The sequence below is a fragment of the Marasmius oreades genome, chromosome 7 (genome assembly GCF_018924745.1).
Source record: "Marasmius oreades isolate 03SP1 chromosome 7, whole genome shotgun sequence".
Classification (NCBI taxonomy): Eukaryota; Fungi; Basidiomycota; class Agaricomycetes; order Agaricales; family Marasmiaceae; genus Marasmius; species Marasmius oreades.
Window position 1 is genome coordinate 442,700 of NC_057329.1, and position 17,190 is coordinate 459,889.

Sequence of the window (17,190 nt, forward strand, 5' to 3'; positions counted from 1 at the left end):
CTACTAGCCCACTGCCCTCATCCATGACATGCTTTACAAGGGCCGGAAAGCATTCGAGTGGCACAAACTGTTAGCAGCTTCAATGACCGAGGTGTGAAGCCGCAGGTGAAAAGGACATCGTGGTTGCTAAGGTGTCTGCAAGTCGGACGACAGAAGGTCCTACTAAAACAATTCTGAGTGGTTTTCGGCCAAGGAGAAAGACAAAATAGAAGGGAGGAATACATACTACACGTGGGTATACAATGTATCCAGAGTGGCGGCCCTGGCTCTAAGTATAGGCGACTACAGAGTGGAGACATGACTATGGAATGAATAGCGGTCGCAGTTGCTAATCAATCATTTAGCGGGATTTATGGTGGGTCTCAGGGGCCCAGATGAGCGGATGTTCCGTCAACTCCCACGTTACCAAGGAGAAATCCGTCTATATGGAGGGGGTGGCAAAAGTGTGGTCTGAATCGTGGTCGTGGTCGTGTTCGTTGGAAAAGAAGGTCGGTGGGGTGGATTAAAAGACGGTAACTCGAAAAAGACAACGGCCGTTGCACAAAGGCCCGGGAATGCGTTTCTGTCCGCTGCGTTAGAGTCGGAGGGTCAAGATCGCAGATTTCTTTTCATTCGCCCTGTCGAGATTGAGGGTGGTGCATTGTTTGATCACAATTCACGACTTACTACACAACAAAGAAGGTAAGCAAGGGTTCCCATGGCAGAAGGGAAGGCTCGCAGATGGCCAGTACGAAAAGAATGCCGGCTCGCTGCGTTCACAGCCTCCATGCGTTCGGCACCGTTCCTGCAGATGGTTCACACGCCATCTACCTTCAGCGTGGTTCGGTCACTGTTTCGGATTCGATGCATCCTCTCTGTCTTGACTTTATAAGTTGAAAAGACGGAACGGAAGGAACGATCACTCACCAGTAACAGGTACACACACGACTGTCCCTCGGGTTCGCCACATGACCGGATGTGACGCGATACTTTATCCAGATATGGGTGGATGAACAAAGGAGTCGCGGCTGCAAGAGAATCATGAACGTCGTGGCACGCGTGAGCTATGTCTCTGGGTTGGGGGTGACACGAATAAACGCGTTGATGAGATTGAGGAAATGTTGTTGTGATACAAGGAATAGGAAAGAGAGCGGCTGTTGTTTTGAGCGGATGGCTGGGTCTACGTTTCTCGGATTGGTGTACATCACCAGTGAGGGCTGAATCCGTTGCATAGCTGAAGCAATACCCGGTGCGTTCGCTCAAATCTTCCTCTCCAAACTTTCGAGTCCTATGCATCTAAAGACAATCTACGACGTATTCACGCCGCTACTAGTGAGGGGTGAATTTGTTGTGTAGCTGAGGGAATAACCGCTACGTTCGTTCGAACCTTCCTCTCCAAATTTACAAGACAATGTAAGAGGTGTTCCACACCTATAGATCAGTGAGTGTCTAGTTCCAGCGACATAAAAGACAACTCACAGATAGCCAGTATGAACGAGGCTCGAAAAGCGTACCATGGCTCGCAGGATTCGTGCATTATTGACCGTAACGTGTTGAATAATCGAGAGTCGATGGAAGAGCTATTTTGTGGGCTTGATGCCACTGGCCTTGGAAAAGATAGAGGTGCTTCTGGGCTTTTCAGCTCGAGGTAGCCTCTGGCTTTACTTCGTCGGTAAAAGAGGAATTTTGGACAAGAACAGTCACCCACCGATGCGTTGACATGAGTTCTCCACAGCTGGTCAGGTACTTTTCTTCGCTTTATATTCGATAGTAAAGTAGGAGTATCGAGAGGGAAAGAAAGAAGAAGACGGTAGACGTTGACCGTTCTGGTCGTGGTGGTTGTATGTTACTATTAGCCTCCTGGGCGGTGTCAGTTTCGGATACACGGCCCGCTAGAACACTCGCACTCTTCCCTGTTCTTGTTCATCCATATCTCCGTCTCGATGGGTGTTAAATACTTCAACGTTCAAGAATGCACTCTTCAATAATCATTGGTAACTGTATAACAGCCTGCCATCCCGTAACGACTCTATCAAGTTATTCCGGAAAATAACCGCCTCGGAGTTGACTTTCTTATCGACAAGACGTGTATTTCGGCGAAGGAGAGAGAGGTGTGCTGGGTGTTACTGAGGATAGGATGACTTAAAGCGGGTTCAAGTTTTTGACGGATTCCTAGGGCATGTGTTTTTAAGAACTTGAGGGAAAAGATGTAGTCGGTTATCACTTGTTTGGTCTGTGGTTGAAGCCAAGTTGGGACTCGTAGAATCTGCAGGTTGAGAAATTTACTCGTTCAAACTTCTGTCGCTGGATGAAAGTACGTGTTTCATGTTCATGGGGCCGAACGCTCGCCAAAAACCTCCCTTGCACAGATATATGAAACACAGGGAAACATGCATATTCCCGGGCCAGCGCCACCTCCCAATAACGGCGTTTACCAGAGTGTCGTCAACGCCTGTACGAAACGAGTTCAAGCCTCCAACAGCTTCCTTTGGTACGAAGCCGAATTACACTTGTTGAGAGCCAACTTATATGGGAGACAAACTACAGCAGGCTGTTATCTGAGACTGACCGTGAAGATTCAACCCGTTCAGTAGCTCAGAAGAAAGTCTAGTACTTACAAACAAGCAGCTGTCGGATTCCAACACCACTCCATTCCATTGTTGTTCCCTTCGGGTTCCTGAACCTTTATGAACTTCCGTTTACGCGGGTGTCGCCCATCAGTTAGTGAGTGATCATTAAAACTCAAGCATACCACACCGGATAGCCATGCGCATTGACTGAACTATGTTGGAGCACGGCTGGCTGAAGATGGACGTCGAACCTAGTCATTTTCGTTAACACAATCTGCTCAGCCGTTCAAACGTTGAACCGCTAAAGGTTTGCGATCCACCGACAAACTTGTTGCTACTTAATTCTACTCAGCGCTTTTATCATGACTATTCTTGGAAACCGAATCGTACGTGGCCACACCACACCCACATTGTTTGTGCGTAGATGGCTTAAGCACTCATGACTCTTACAGCATGTGTACCATCCTGCATGGGCTCTCGGCCGATACGAGATCTGGGGGCATCTGGTGGAAGCGAACAGGTCTTGTTTTAAGAGCTGACCCTGTTTGTACGGAAGCGGAGCAAAGACAAGAGACTTCAACGTGACATTCTATTCGCTTCTCGTCGAAAGTAAATCCAGCGTTTAACGATTCCGTTCAATCTGCCAGTCAACGATTCCATTCTATCTCACTGCTAGTGACTGAGAACGTGCTATCAGCATTCGGAGATTAATTGATCATGATGCGGCGGGGGTGGGCAGTCCTTTTCACAATAAATACCATGCCATTGCTGATTCCCCTCTTCAAAGGTCATCGGTTTCCCACCTGTTCTCCTTTGCAACGATGGTTGATCCCCACGCGGGTACGCCAGTGTCGGCGGCCTTCCTTAGCCATCAGCACATAGTCACAGTAGGCTCTGTTAAACAAGGTTTTAAATGACAAGGCTCACTTTTTCTTTTAGTATATGGATGGTTCGTGTCCGAAGCCGATAACCTGCACCCGAATGTTGAATTTCACAGTCGTTAGCGCTGCGCTTCTTGCATACGACGTGATTATCAAGCTCGATGTCGAAATCGAGCATATTTGGATGAGGAAATGGTCATTCTTGACTGTTGTGTACATCATACAACGTTATCTCCCATTCATCGATACTATGGGATTGGTTCTTGATCGTGAGTTTATCAGTGTATTCTGAGTCTGTTTTGATGGTGACCATCCGTACATAGACCATTTCGGAGCACATTTGAACGAACACTATTGCACCTTAAATTTCAACATGGCCGGATGTAGGTCATACGCTGCACTACATAGTCTAATGGATCTGAGATACTCGTTCATACAGGGTGTTATATTGTCGGTATGACTTTGTCTCAAGGTAAGCCGCGTTATACTTTGTGAATTTGTCCCCGTTTACTTCCCTTTTGCAGTCATCCTAACAATCCGCGTCTGGGCGGTCTGGAACAGGAGTGTTCCAGTTGCTGTAGGATTTGTTTTATTCTTTCTTGGCTGTTGGGTGCCTTGTTATGTTCTTTTAGGAGAATTCTCGAGAACCGGGAAATGTAGGTTTCGGCTTCTTTTGCCATTGTGTAGAACTTAAATCACTTTGACTAGTCGGACCTGATCCATCCAACACTTCTTTCGGATGCTACCTGACCAGTCACCCTTCTTTGGTGCCGTTTTGGGCATTGTGGTTAGTATATGACTCTGGTGAGTCATTTACCTATCTTTACCTGAAAGGCCAAGGCTCTAATGCATTTTATTCTAGGTACATTTATGATGATTCTCATACCTGGTCTTCGAGCATGTGTGTTAGTCCTTCCACCAATAGTACAAGCTACATAATGCCGTTTTCCTTCTAGATCGTGGGGTTGGCAGATCAGAGCTCCTCAAGGCTATTTACCAAGATGGTACGATCACCAACTAAATCCTCCTTGTCCGTGCCTGTGGATCTGAAATGACTCGGAGCTAGGTGTTGCCTACTATGTGTTCATGTTCTGTGAGGTGTCCCACTCCGGGCTGAATACTGTCTCACTAAACCCACCCCCCAGCAACTTCACTGGCAAACATGATAGGCAATCTCATTCTTCCAGTAAGTTGATAGCCCTGGCGGGGTACCGGCCAGTTATGACGATGAGAACTGACTTGTTTTATGCCTTTAGTACGACCTGACCTTTCTCTTGTTTTCGTACGTCAGGAACTCTCACCTGTCTTTGGCAGCATCTCTGACCGACTCGGATAAACAGATTCGCGCGTGTCATACATTCTCTTGTGACTAGTCGTGTCCTCCTCCACATTCGCCAAGTGGCCTGGGAACGTTCAGAGAGCTTCCAAATGTTGTCGCAGATCCGGTTCACACAAAATGGACACGAAGGATCATGTTCTGTCCCTAACAGGATACATGATCGTTTCGAGGTGTCGGAGTTCTCGACTCGACTATACCAGAGTCCAGAGTAGTAGAATTAATATTTTTTCGTTGAAAGTCGAGATCGAGGTATCGTCTTACAGTCCGGGTCAACGTCAAGATCATTAGTTATCCCTTGGCGCCACCCCTGCTTCAGTTACGCGAAGACTTCACCCGCAACGCACTCGAGACCCTTGGTATCAGTGCCTCAGCCTCCAGCCGGAACCACCAACACAAACAGAGACGTCGATACCTATCAAGTTCTTTTGGTCTCGGTGACTACCGTCTTCTCACCGGAAGTGCATTGACCACAGCCAAATAGTAGGACTAGCGGGTTGTCCGCCGACAGAATTCCCATTCAACCTCATCAGGGCGTTTAACCTGGTTGAAACGAGTCAGGCGGCAACGGCACCAGTAATCGTACGTTGTTCATGGCCACTGAAGTCGATTTGAGTTGCTGGCGATCATGATGTTACGTCGTGCCATGACCTGTGGAAATTGGAGTAAACCTGGACTCGTAGGAAGGTAGTAGGCAATTCGAGGGTCGAACTTCTCCGACTTGCTGAGATAGTGTTCTTTATAATTAGTCTATCGGCCCAATGAACGAATCATACATAGCATCCCTGGTGATCAGAACAGCGGTACAGTTCTTCTCGGTATTTCAGGATCACAATAAGCAAACAAGTGAAAATGCGCAATAAACCAACGGATGTGACCGCTCTCTTCGCCTCTGACATGCAGAGCGTCAATTTCATGGAACCATCCACGACGTTATGGATTCTGGAAAGTATGAGAATCGCGGAGAGATCGGACCTTAGGGTATAATTATACTCGTCCTCGCTTTGATCTCTCTCGTCCACTTTTCATCAGCTGATACTGAGTCGTTATTGTGATTTGAACAGTACCCCCCATAACTTCCCAGAAGAACATATGAATGTCGTCCACAGGGGATTGGAGATATGGTCGGCTGTTGAGCATGGAGCAGTTAACGAGTGGCGGCAGCGGCGAGGGCAAAACGAGCTGACTTCTTTTTTTTGCAGAGAAACGACCAGAATTGTTGTGAAGCGTAACATACCGTCCTAAGACTCTACACCGCAAACTACACATACCAATACCAATAATAATTATAAGCTAATGAGTGGGGGGAATGAGTCCGAAATGGGATCATTGTATGTGCTGGTATCGTCAAATTCCTATGTTCAACAGAAGGTCTCATAACGGGTGATAGAGGCAAAGGGGGGCGGCTGGAAAACTAATTGCGAGTGTCAAGGGGTCATTAAGATCATAATTAGGGAAACCAAAAGAACGAAGTCGATGAGGCGAATGAATCGTTAAAACTGAACAATAAAAATACAACAGGCAAGCATTTGCTGGCAGAGCAGAATTTTGAAAAGCAAAAGGAAACAGAAGAAGAGGGGAAAGGAGAACAAGGAAAAGGCAAACATGTCATGTTGGCCACCCCGCGGCAGCTCTAGCAGCCCTTTCTGTAGCCCTCCCAAGGAAGTTCCAGAAGGCGCCGGCATCTCCTCCACCACCAGCATGATATCCACCTCCGTAATACGCGAAGCCTTCAGCAGCACCCGGCATCGCATTGAAACCAGCCCACGCAACTCGGTCATGGTAGGTTGGTCCGCCAGCTACACCCAAGTTGTACTGTGGACCAAAACCTGAATTTGCGAACGCCATCTGGACCAGAGCCGAGGCACCAATGACGAGCGCAGAGGCTCCTGCAATCATGGCGCCCTGTGTGATGAGAGCACTCGTCGGGCTGGGACCTCCTTGGGAAGAACTTGAGGGGGCGGATGCTCTGCCCTCAGGCGAACCATAGACATAGGTGTTGTAGATGTTCCTATAAAAGCGACCTCCCAAGGATGCCCGTTTCTTGCCCCCACCACCTTCCGCCTCGTCCCGACGACGCGGAATAACCTTAGCTTTCTCCAAAGCCTCATCAATCACTCCACAATCCAACCCAAGTTCGTCCTTGAACGCCTGCCACTCTTCTAGAAGCCCCTCGTTCACCACTCGCTCAACGAAGCGCTCGTTACCAGGATGAAGCTTCCTGAGCTCAGCCGCAACACGACTTTGAATTTCGCGCTCATAAGCGACTTGGTTGTAGGTGGGTGGAGAGTCGGAAGGTAGCGGTATGGTGGTAGACTTGGGGGTGGTCGTTCCTGATGTTGCAGCGGAGGTACTCACTTCGAGTTCGAGTTCGGTCTGGATTTCTACTTCAACCAGGACCCTTTCGTCCTCTTCGACAGGATCAGTACCGATTTCCACAGAGTGCCTTGTGGGTAGAGGGTCGGTTTGAACAGCCATTATCACCCTGGGAGGTGGTAAGGGCTCGGGATCGGTCTGCGTAAACGATCCGACCATGAACATGTCAGGGTCATACTGTGTCGAGCTATCAGAATACTCTTTGTTCTCTTCAATCGTCTGCGAAGTCTCCACTCTGTTCGCTTTGGAGGGAACTTTCTATTTAGAAAGTTTCTCGAGTCAGTGACGAAAAGCTCTCATATATTGCAGACGTACCCGTCTCCGTCGAATTATCGTTTGAATCACGTCTTCACCATCTGACGAGTCCAAGACGTCTTCGACAACAGTTTCGCTACCGCCCTCTTCTCCCTCATCATCCGCATCCTCCGTTTCCTCACTATTCCCCTCATCCCACCCCAACTTACCCGCCAACTCCGCACCTAAACTCTTACTAACCGTATTATTCCTACTACTCGCACCACTCCCCAACCCGCCACCCGCCCCTCCAACATTGCTCGAATAACTGTTCCGCAGTTCATCCATATCAAACCTCAACCTATCAATCGTCTCCTTCAACATCAAGTTCTCCTGCTTCTGCTCATCCAACGACGCATGCGCCGTCTGAGCGGTCAACAACTCCTCTTCGAGCCGTTCAATCCGATCTTCGTAGCTGTCGCGTTCCCTGTTCCACTTGGTCTGCTCTGATTCATGCATAGACGCCGCATCGGTGAGAGTACGGATTGCCTCATCTCTCCGCCGAAGATCGTCGCGGTACTTTTCTGACGCTGTACATTGCTCTTGATACTGGCGTTGCAAACTTTGATAAGTGGTACGAGCATGGTCCAGTTGTCGGTTGAGCTTGCCTATCTCGTTCTCGAGCGTGGAGATCTGATTAGAATTTGTTCGCTGGGAGGGTGTAATGGAGTAAGTAGCCAGAAAACATAACGAATACCCTGCTATATGCTCACCTCCTTGCTCCTCAACTCCTTTTCCTCCTTCTTAGTGGCATGCAATTCAGTAGTGAGCTCATCAATCTTCAACGTGAGATCTTCTAATTCTCCCTCATGCTCCTCAAGCCTCTTCTGTAACGTTGACTCAGCTTCCACAAGCTTCTTTCGCAGCTCGTCATTTGCCCGTTGAAGTACATCGACACGGTCAAAGGGTTCCATAGACACCGTCGACGCGGTTGTCTGACGTTCCATAACCAAGCCCAGCGCAGACTCATCCTCGTCCGAATCCGAGTCGTCGTCATGATGTCGAGGCATCGGAAGCGACGAGATCGAGTGTGCAAAACCAGACGGGGAGAGTATAGTATCATCCGGAGACGAGTACCCACGTTCATTCGTTGGGCTACCACCAAAATGTAGCCCTTGGTTACGCGAAGAGGGTCTAGAAGGGGGCCGAAATGTCGGGGGCGGTGACCCTAAGATGTCAGAGAAATCGTCCAGACGAGGAGAAGTGGGATTGGAGGGTGCACGAGTTCGCGGAGCAGCATTGCGATACCCGTATGCAGAGGGTGAGGTTGAGTACGACTCGGAATCACTTCGACTTCCGGCATCGCTTTTTCGACGGGAGGGAGCTGCAGGTCTTTTGGCGTACGACGACGGGGGGTTGTTGGACAAAGGTGTGGCACGCTGTCTACGTGAGCTGTCGAACGCTGAGGGTGCCCTGGGTGTGTGAGGTACTGAGCCATGTCCTCTTGAAGGCGGTCGACTGGAATTGCGACGTGTTCCCGTTGAATCGTTGCTCGAGGACCGTCCGGCGTACTCCTGGTCGTCGTCCCCTGGGCTTCCAGGCATTCTGCGCCCACGAGTGAAGTCGTCGTCATCGTCGTATCTTTCCGTTTGATGAGCTTCCTCTCGCTTCTGTTCCGCGAGGACAGCTAGTGGCATGAGCATTGTTGCGGAAATTTCGAGTGAAGGGTCCACGGAGATGATATCAAGCAGGGTTGCTTGCTGGTCTTCCGAGAGTATTGGCATCCCATCGTCGTCTTTAAAGTGGTCGAGAACCTCCTGCAGTCTTATTGACGGCACAACGATTGTACCATCTGGTTTGGTGGTTGCGTCTGGTAGCGATGCTATTAAGTCATTTAGGCGTTCCTCGAAGTTGGCGATTGAACGTCGATTCCGACCGTAGTCTGATTCCTAGGGTGATGGCGCCAATGAGAAGTCCATATAACGCAGGGAACGATTAGACATACCATGGTGGTTGTAGAGGTGAGAAGATGATTTTCGGACAATGGAATTTCAATTCTTTGTTTCTCTTTATTTGCATGTTGAACAACATTCCGGCCCGGCCCGGATGAAATCAACCTTGAATGGTTCGACGTTCAACTTCGACCGCGATGTTTAATGTGCATCTATTGACCCCAATGGGTATTTTGGAAGGTGGGTGTCGCAAATATATTCACATATTCGCGCACTAATCTGATACATAAAAAAGCCGTCGTCCGTGTTTTGCGCCAAAATACGGTCCAGCAGTAATGCAATCGTTACAAGACGGTAAGCATGTATGTATGCCTAACTGCTGTCTATCGCTCTTGAACTCGACAGCCTGTGCAATAGATTGCGGAAATTGAGTCTGCTGGCTTGGAAGCAATTGCAACGCTCCTGAAAGCGCACTTCTTCCCGGGAGCCTGAGCAAGAACGGTTGAGCAGCTTCTAGATGTTGCTTCCCAGTTCTTCACGGCGTAAATGAACCAGGACCACTTGTGAATTGTCCGCTTCTCCCCGGAGTCTGTGTAATTCCATACAGTCGTTGTATACGCCCAGAGCTTCACCTACATCGCGACCTCTGGCCGCTAATCCAAAACCTCAAAAACATGCAAAGCGTCAAATCCCCATGCCAACTTTCCAGGGAACCAGGGCTCGAGAATTCTGTACGTTGCAAGCAGGGGATGGGAACTGTAAAATCCCATGCAAGATCGGCAGACTGCACGATCAACTTTCAAGCTCGTCGCTCAACATTCGGTTAAATTTTTCATCGTGATGTTTTACACCTCATAGCTCATGCATTCCTTCATTCAGGAAAAGAACATAATCATCCATTGACTGTCCAGAGATTTAATTTTCGTAAGGTCGATAAGATTAAAATCGATGGTACGAAGAATGTTCCATACGCTTCAAGGATTCTTCAATGAAGTTACTGTTGGTACCGGTCAACCTCGAAGCGGTATTTTGAGAGTCATCTTGTTTCTCGGACCTCCTACCAGTACGCATTGCAGCTCAGGCGAAGGATCCTACAACGCATGTCATTGCCGCGTACTTACTGGTGTGATGGCTTTCTTCTTTCATGCGTCGTCGCATGCTATCCGCCAAACAGTGGTTACCACCCACCGCAACTCTTCTCGGAAACGTGAACGCAGGCAAGGGTTGTTCTTCGAGCCCCGTTTTGTTCTGACTTTACCCCTTGATAGGCCTGAGGAGGAACTTTGAGAAGTAAGCGAACACCACAACGCCACAATCACATCGTACTAGGACACCTTCTTAAGCTCCTTTCTTATAGGTGCTGGACCTCGTGGCCAGTGAAAACTCCCACCGTGCGACCTGACCCGCACTCATCATTCAACACTCGACAAACCACCATCGCTGGATCCCGCATATGAATACATGTTCGGTCGCAACATGTAATTGAATATCATCAAACCGAATAACCCGACTTCTGTGCCTCGTGCGATCCTTTTTTCCTTGCCATGCTCTTCCGAGTTTTCGGATCCATGCCCTTTGCAACTTTAATACATCCACTACTCCTGAACTTACGTTTTGATAATCTTTACCAATAAGTGGCTGGGAGTTGACTGACATTTCGCAGACATGGGGAGGTTCTCTGCAACGAGTAAAATTATCTCCGTAACTCGTATCCTTTTTCTTGCACTTTCTCTCCACAAAGATGCGGGGAATACTAACTTATCCCAGAGAGCCTACCTTCAGTTCCTCAGTCGGACGGTGCGGACTTAGTTCGGAATCAAAGCGGGTCAGGCACGAGGCGTCAATCAATGATTGATGATTAATTGTTGAGCACTTGGCCTCGTACGTGGACTCTTTCAATGAGGAAACTGAATTCAAAGTCTTGTCGGTTTGGCGCGTTATCTCTGATTCCCTAGGATACGAAGAGGTCGGCCCTGCGCACTCAAACCGTCTTGATGCCATCTATTTCTGTTGGCTATAAGTACTCTCGACCAACAAGTCATCAGGCCTGCAGGCTTTGCTCCATTTCCCTCCGAAAGAATGGCTGACGCTGCCGCAGCCAAGTTCGAAAGGATGGTGGTGGGGCTTACCCATCAACAGATCATCAAAGTGAGTTTAAGTCTTTCCAACGGATCATACTACTAACTCTGCTCATAGCACATCGATGGTTTGTTCAACTCGGAATATCACGTTGCCCATCAATCTTACACTCCGAGTCAGTCTTGAACGCGACGCTCCTCGTCTATGATATTCTACTCAATCTCTCTCTCGAAATTGAGCACATTTGGAGGAGACAATGGTCTTACTTGACTGTTTTGTACATCCTTCAACGCTACACTCCCCTTTTCGACACCGCCGCGGTGACCCTTCAACGTGAGTGCCATCAGTACACCTCCGATCCGAATCTAATCTTACGTTAACCCAAGACCACTTTGCGTTGAATCTGAGCCCTCAGTACTGCGATTTGAATCACAAGATCGCGTCGTGTATGTGTCTATGCGACTTTGCTGCCCTAGTCAATGAGGTCTAATCCCAGTTCGTCCCAGGGTCTTATGTCGTCGGCATTGTGCTCTCCGAAAGTAAGCTAGCAGCTGTGTCGAAACTTCCATTTCACTGTTTTCTGCAGCCATTCTAGCGCTCCGTGTCTGGGCCGTCTGGAAGAGGAGCATCCCGGTCGGGATAGGACTGAGTGTATGGTTCTTGGGTTGTTGGATTCCTTGCTTTGTTTTCTTAGGGAAATTCCTGGGCGCCATGGAGTGTGAGTTAGCTCAGGTTGATTTCCTCTCCATCGCTGATACAACTTTCACTAGTTGCAATTGCACCGTTCACGAAATTTCGCGGGTGCTTCATTTCCGGTGGAAGCAACATTCTATATGTTTGTTGGGTGTTACTGATGATTTATGACGCTGGTGAGTCGCCGTTCATCCTGCGGTTCTCCTGGTTTCCCAATGGTGTTGTTTTCAGGTACATTGGTGATGATTCTCATTCCTGGAGTAGGAGCATGTCCGTTTTATTCACCTCAAGACTGGTACAACTCCCTTAATACCTTTTTCTTTAGTTCGGAGGGGTGGAAGATCGGAGCTCGTCAGAACTGTATACCGAGACGGTAAGGACTCATCGCCAATTCAGTTTATCGCCCGTTCGCCCGTACTAAATACTGACTAGGTGTCATTTACTACGCGTTAATCTTCTGTGAGCAACCTTATCAATCAGCCAGAAGTTCCTGTTATACTGATCCCCGAAATCCCTTTCCAGTAATGTCGACGCTTAATGTGATCATCGTTCTCACTCTTCCGGTAAGCAAGGCCGACCACGCTTTTCCCGATTTACTTGAGAACTGACCTACCGTTACATAGCCCGATCTTGTCTATCTTTTATCCACGTACGTGGTGTCAAAAGTCATGTCCAGCCGTCACGGTGGCTAACCCAGATTTGAATACAATCCACAGATTCGAGCGAGTGTTACACTCCCTCCTCACAAGTCGCGCCGTCCTCCACATTCGTCAAATAGCCCTACACTCCACTTACCCGGAAACAACCCCCTCACATGAATTGAGCACGGATGTCTGTTTTACTTCTATGATGAACAGAGATCCGAGTTATGGGATAGTAATCAAGTAACCCTCAGCTGGCGTACATAAGCCTTGGTTCGGACTTGTACTTGTTACTTTATTGTCTGTAAGTTAATGAAAAGGAGTTTTTTTTGCATCTCGGCCGAAGAAAGGGTCTATTATCGTTCCTGGCATGATGAGCGTGCCGTGCACAGATCATGAACATTGGATATTGGATGTTGAACGTTGAACGTTGAACTCCAGTAATACTAGGAGTCCCGGTGGGTTAACAGTCTGCTTTAAGTACTTTCCGATGTCTTCAGACGATGTCAGCTACAACGTCCGATAACGCCCGAGGAAACCTGAGTCATGGGATCTTTAACATCGGCCGAAGTGTGGAGAGATAAGATAAGATAACGTAAACTTAAACATTGCATCACACATCCATCGATACCTTCATTCCCGCTGTGACATCGAATGACTATGGAGGCGGAGACGTTTTATTAGGCTGGTGGTAGTGGGGGAATATCTTACCACCACTCCTTCGAATCCTCTTCCTCCACAGGATCCGTTGGACAAATCCATGAATCAACCCCCAGGAAAACACATGGCTTCTCCTTCGACTACCCCTTCGCAGATAGTACGCCATCACATGCCCCTTCAGCCATCTTCTGCCACCTCGAGTGGCTTGTGCGAGAGTTGGACGATGAAGCGAAGGGTAGCTGGGCGCAGCTGGAGCTGGAATTGGAACTAGCACTCAGTCCATCGGCGCGCCTTTGCACGTGGCATCAGACGATTCACAACATAGCTTATAATAGGGGTTGTTCTCCCTTCCACTGCTTACCTGCGTCTTGGAGCAGGCCCTCTGCTCATATACCGAAACGTTCTCCTTCGAGTCAATCCTCCTCTCATCCTTCACCGCCGCCTACAATGAGGTACACAGCTCATTTAACATCTCCTCCAGTCTCCGCTGACTCGCCGCTATCAAGCACCTCAACACAATCTTTGCAGTCGCTCAAAGAAATTCTGTAAGTACTGTGCTCACCTTCTTATATTAAGATTGAACGTTTCTTTAGCATGGACGTTGAACAGCGTGTTGCACAATGTTGCCAGCTTGACGAGAAATATCAAGATTCAGAGGATAGGATAGAATTCTCTGTGAGATCGGATGATGTTGAGAATGTGATAGATTTCCTGGAAGAGATCCCTCAATCTCGTGTCTTACGGTGAGCTATATAAAGCTCGTTGTCAAAATCCTCTTTAATGAATGAATTCCAGGGTCAATTACGACATCGTAACTCCTGAAGCTCGTTTCTCTGTCAGAGTTGCAATGCCCAGTCTACTCTACGACATGACTGCGACTGGTTGGGCGGAGCTCAACCGAAAGATCCTATCTATCAGCTTCCCAGCAATGAACTATCCTCAAATCTTCACGTCTTCACTCCAGACCAGTATGTTTCCCTCCAATCAACAACTCAATGGCGCAATTATCTGAAAGTTTTCTCTCAGCATATCCTGGTCAAAACGGCGGCAAGTCTGCTGACACGAACATTATGCCCCGTGCACGATTCGAAGTAGGAGCGTCGCGCTATCCGAGCGTTGTACTGGAGGTCGGATATTCCGAAACGCATGCGAAACTGGTCAGAGACGTCGAACAATGGCTCTCCCAGTCCCCTGAAGTATGTATGATTGGCCTGCTCTGTGCTACTAGCCAAGTTAACATATGTTCAATGCATAGATCCTCACGGTCTTTTGCGTCAAATTTAAAAAGAACACTGTCCCACTTCGGGGTATCCTACAGATTTGGAAGCGGTCGAATGCTACAAATGAGCCGGGAGTGCGGTGCCAACTTGACTTTAACCTAGGCATGATTGACGAGGAAGGGTACTGCGATGGCCTAGCAAGTCAACTTCGACTTTACACTCACGATTACTTGATGGACAGTTTTACCGCCGGGGATGCCATTATTAACTACGGTCTCAGGAATTTACAGCCTGTGGTTGTTGATGAAATGGACGAAGCGGGACTAATTGACAAGCAGCTGAAAATCCCGTCGGACCCTCTCAAACGCTGGCTGCACGATCTCAAAATGGCTGTTGAAATGAACAGCGGTGGTCTCCTGGACTTTAACTTCAGGGGATTTGGACTTGCACCTCCCACACATGTGCAGACTGGTGTGGGGCTGAGGACTGGAGACTTTGAATGATTGTGGAGGCGATTGGTTGCGGGCAAGGTGAGTGGCCTTCAAACGAGTTGTGCACTCAAAAATTGAGCAATCCTGCATGTTGCTGTTATGTAGCGTTTGCAGATCACCATCCCGGCTTCCCTACCCCACCTCCACCCTCGTTGCTTCTGAATTCATTTTCCCGAGGTCTGAAGTCCAGTTCTCGCTTGCTCCTAGTCCCTCAGTAGTTCTCGCTCGTCCCCAGTCTCTTAGTAATTCCGTCTTCCCGATTTCCTCCCGGCGCCTCCTTATTTAGACAGACACCTCTGGTACCAGCTTCGTCGTCTCTTTCCCCAACTCCTGATCCTTTGGACCTCTACGTCAAGCTCAGGGTTAGCCAACCGAAACCTCAACACTGTCCACGTTCTTGTCGCTGGTGGTAGTAGCTGGCAGTAGGATTGGTTCATGTATAGCTTCGTTTACATTTTTTCAGTGACTGAAATGTCATCCGTCTTATCGTGTCATCTACATCTGGTTCTGATCATGAACGTTGAGCGCTGAGCTCCGGTACCAATACTAGTGGGCAGCACCTTCTGCCTCCCACTGAGAGCATACAGATCCTGGAGACAACGACGATCGCCACCAATGGAAAACCGCCTCTGGACTCACAACCGAGGGAGGATATCACTTGTGCGTGGCGAAACGCTGATGTTGACAAGTCAATCCTCAGGTACCCAACACATCCACATCCTGGTCATTAAATCTACTGGTTGGATATTCATTTGGGTTTCTATATCCTGAAGATAAGAATACTCGGGTTGACCTTCGCTCGTTGTAATTTTGCGAAGAAGGGCGGGTTCCCACATATCATGGTGAAACGGGAAAGGAATAGAACCACAATATGAATTGCAGCATAATAATACAATAGCATCTTGAACGAGAACTCCTTGACGGTCATTGAAAAAAAAATCTCGACTGGTTGATATCTTCCCTCCCAACCGCTAATCCTCTTCTTCTTCATCTTCCTCACGACCTGCCAACTGGCTCAGATAGAGACCATCAATTGGACCTACGAGGTGGCGTCAATACCAGAAAAACAAAGCAGAGACCAAAAACCGGCACTTACGTCCTGCTGACATCGAAGCCTGTTTGCCTCGGTACGCAGCAACTACCGGACTGGGAGTCGGAGGCATGGTCGAAGTAGACGAAGCGTTAGTAGCCGCCGAGGTGGTAGAAGATGGCTGAGGAGGCATGTTATAGCGCACTATCCGCGAAGGGGTAGTCCAAGGAGAAGCCATGTATTTTCCTGGGGTTGATTGTCCAACGGATCCTGTGGAGAAAGAAAGTGATTTCGAAGGAGTGGTGGTAAAGATTTTGGACGGAGTTGCCTTGGAGGACAAGAGTCAAAGGTTGAAGAACATTGTTCAGAAAACGTACGTTGGGGGAGATGATGCTACTCGGTCGTTTCGTAGGCGAAGGCGACATGACCAAGCCTTGTTTTTGCTTCAGTGGCGACAAATGAGCGGGGGGTATAGGTGCCCTTGGATACTTGATAGCGTATAGTCCTTCCACTATGTTGTACGAACACAATGCGGTGATGATAACCTCTATTCGAGGCTTCGTTAGTCGAGCTACGGGCGGTAACAAAACGTTCACTCACCAAACAAAGATATTCCCCACGTCCACCAACCTAACGGAACGTCGCCATCTCCATGGCTATTTGATGTCACAGCGAGTATAGATGACGGTATAGATGGAAGTGGAAGCAGGTATGTCGCGATGCAAATGCTCAACAAACATAAAGCGTTGACGCGAACGCGAACCAGAGCCTCTCCACGCGTCGGACGGAAATAATTAGATATTGCAACCAGCGTTGAGGAAGTCATTAGTTGTTCTACGGTCCAGAACATCAATAAAAGGAATAAATCTATGGAAATGAAAGCTTACAGTCAACTTCTATTACTCCAATTCACGTCGTTGTTATTTTTCGTGAATATCTAATTATCCTTGAGAAGTCTTGAAGGGTATCCGTGAGGCTGGAAGGGCGACTATGAGAAGTAGAACCCGGTCGAGGTTGAATGCAAAGGCCAAGAGTGGTTCCTTACTTA

At 48.4% G+C, this 17,190-nt stretch overlaps 7 protein-coding genes across 7 annotated transcripts; 3 read left to right on the forward strand and 4 right to left on the reverse strand.

The window, feature by feature from the left end:
• Window positions 1–795: 795 nt before the first annotated feature.
• E1B28_010838 (uncharacterized protein) lies at window positions 796–1,275 on the reverse strand (the record flags this gene model as incomplete). The annotated part of the gene is made up of 2 exons (XM_043155818.1): window positions 796–858; window positions 907–1,275. The coding sequence occupies 2 exons, from the start codon at window positions 1,273–1,275 to the stop codon at window positions 796–798; spliced, it is 432 nt and encodes a 143-aa protein (XP_043005600.1).
• A 22-nt stretch (window positions 1,276–1,297) lies between these two features.
• On the reverse strand, window positions 1,298–1,701 carry E1B28_010839 (uncharacterized protein; the record flags this gene model as incomplete). Its single annotated transcript, XM_043155819.1, has 3 exons — window positions 1,298–1,410; window positions 1,459–1,634; window positions 1,688–1,701. The coding sequence occupies 3 exons, from the start codon at window positions 1,699–1,701 to the stop codon at window positions 1,298–1,300; spliced, it is 303 nt and encodes a 100-aa protein (XP_043005601.1).
• A 1,565-nt stretch (window positions 1,702–3,266) lies between these two features.
• Window positions 3,267–4,981, forward strand: E1B28_010840 (uncharacterized protein; the record flags this gene model as incomplete). The annotated part of the gene is made up of 14 exons (XM_043155820.1): window positions 3,267–3,280; window positions 3,337–3,436; window positions 3,489–3,498; window positions 3,547–3,699; window positions 3,754–3,813; window positions 3,870–3,902; window positions 3,955–4,086; window positions 4,139–4,234; window positions 4,293–4,331; window positions 4,387–4,434; window positions 4,497–4,523; window positions 4,576–4,616; window positions 4,687–4,712; window positions 4,771–4,981. 14 exons carry the CDS (start codon window positions 3,267–3,269, stop codon window positions 4,979–4,981), a joined length of 990 nt encoding a protein of 329 aa, XP_043005602.1.
• Window positions 4,982–5,957: 976 nt separating this feature from the next.
• On the reverse strand, window positions 5,958–9,426 carry E1B28_010841 (uncharacterized protein). Its single transcript, XM_043155821.1, has 4 exons — window positions 9,382–9,426; window positions 8,150–9,325; window positions 7,458–8,087; window positions 5,958–7,400 (listed from the first exon to the last, which is right to left on the reverse strand). The coding sequence occupies exons 1-4, from the start codon at window positions 9,382–9,384 to the stop codon at window positions 6,375–6,377; spliced, it is 2,835 nt and encodes a 944-aa protein (XP_043005603.1). The 5' UTR covers window positions 9,385–9,426; the 3' UTR covers window positions 5,958–6,374.
• A 1,981-nt stretch (window positions 9,427–11,407) lies between these two features.
• On the forward strand, window positions 11,408–12,988 carry E1B28_010842 (uncharacterized protein; the record flags this gene model as incomplete). The annotated part of the gene is made up of 13 exons (XM_043155822.1): window positions 11,408–11,476; window positions 11,525–11,534; window positions 11,588–11,740; window positions 11,794–11,853; window positions 11,914–11,946; window positions 11,994–12,125; window positions 12,178–12,276; window positions 12,332–12,370; window positions 12,426–12,473; window positions 12,533–12,559; window positions 12,623–12,663; window positions 12,724–12,749; window positions 12,817–12,988. The coding sequence occupies 13 exons, from the start codon at window positions 11,408–11,410 to the stop codon at window positions 12,986–12,988; spliced, it is 909 nt and encodes a 302-aa protein (XP_043005604.1).
• Window positions 12,989–13,365: 377 nt separating this feature from the next.
• Window positions 13,366–15,607, forward strand: E1B28_010843 (uncharacterized protein). The gene is made up of 7 exons (XM_043155823.1): window positions 13,366–13,853; window positions 13,908–13,946; window positions 13,995–14,144; window positions 14,197–14,369; window positions 14,428–14,597; window positions 14,657–15,151; window positions 15,218–15,607. Exons 1-6 carry the CDS (start codon window positions 13,849–13,851, stop codon window positions 15,122–15,124), a joined length of 1,005 nt encoding a protein of 334 aa, XP_043005605.1. The 5' UTR covers window positions 13,366–13,848; the 3' UTR covers window positions 15,125–15,151; window positions 15,218–15,607.
• A 348-nt stretch (window positions 15,608–15,955) lies between these two features.
• E1B28_010844 (uncharacterized protein) lies at window positions 15,956–17,185 on the reverse strand. Its single transcript, XM_043155824.1, has 5 exons — window positions 17,030–17,185; window positions 16,743–16,976; window positions 16,520–16,689; window positions 16,209–16,470; window positions 15,956–16,151 (listed from the first exon to the last, which is right to left on the reverse strand). The coding sequence occupies exons 2-5, from the start codon at window positions 16,966–16,968 to the stop codon at window positions 16,084–16,086; spliced, it is 726 nt and encodes a 241-aa protein (XP_043005606.1). The 5' UTR covers window positions 16,969–16,976; window positions 17,030–17,185; the 3' UTR covers window positions 15,956–16,083.
• Between the last annotated feature and the right edge of the window lie 5 nt (window positions 17,186–17,190).

Coding starts and splice junctions, on each gene's coding strand:
- E1B28_010841 (XM_043155821.1), bottom strand. Junction 8,088..8,149: donor AGGAGTTGAGGAGCAAGGAG/GTGAGCATATAG, acceptor ACACCCTCCCAG/CGAACAAATTCTAATCAGAT. Junction 7,401..7,457: donor CGATAATTCGACGGAGACGG/GTACGTCTGCAA, acceptor CTTTCTAAATAG/AAAGTTCCCTCCAAAGCGAA.
- E1B28_010843 (XM_043155823.1), top strand. Junction 13,947..13,994: donor CAGTCGCTCAAAGAAATTCT/GTAAGTACTGTG, acceptor ACGTTTCTTTAG/CATGGACGTTGAACAGCGTG. Junction 14,370..14,427: donor CACGTCTTCACTCCAGACCA/GTATGTTTCCCT, acceptor GTTTTCTCTCAG/CATATCCTGGTCAAAACGGC.
- E1B28_010844 (XM_043155824.1), bottom strand. CDS start 16,968: ATGACTTCCTCAACGCTGGTTGCAATATCTAATTATTTCCGTCCGACG. Junction 16,690..16,742: donor GTGGGGAATATCTTTGTTTG/GTGAGTGAACGT, acceptor AGCCTCGAATAG/AGGTTATCATCACCGCATTG. Junction 16,471..16,519: donor GTAGCATCATCTCCCCCAAC/GTACGTTTTCTG, acceptor TTGTCCTCCAAG/GCAACTCCGTCCAAAATCTT.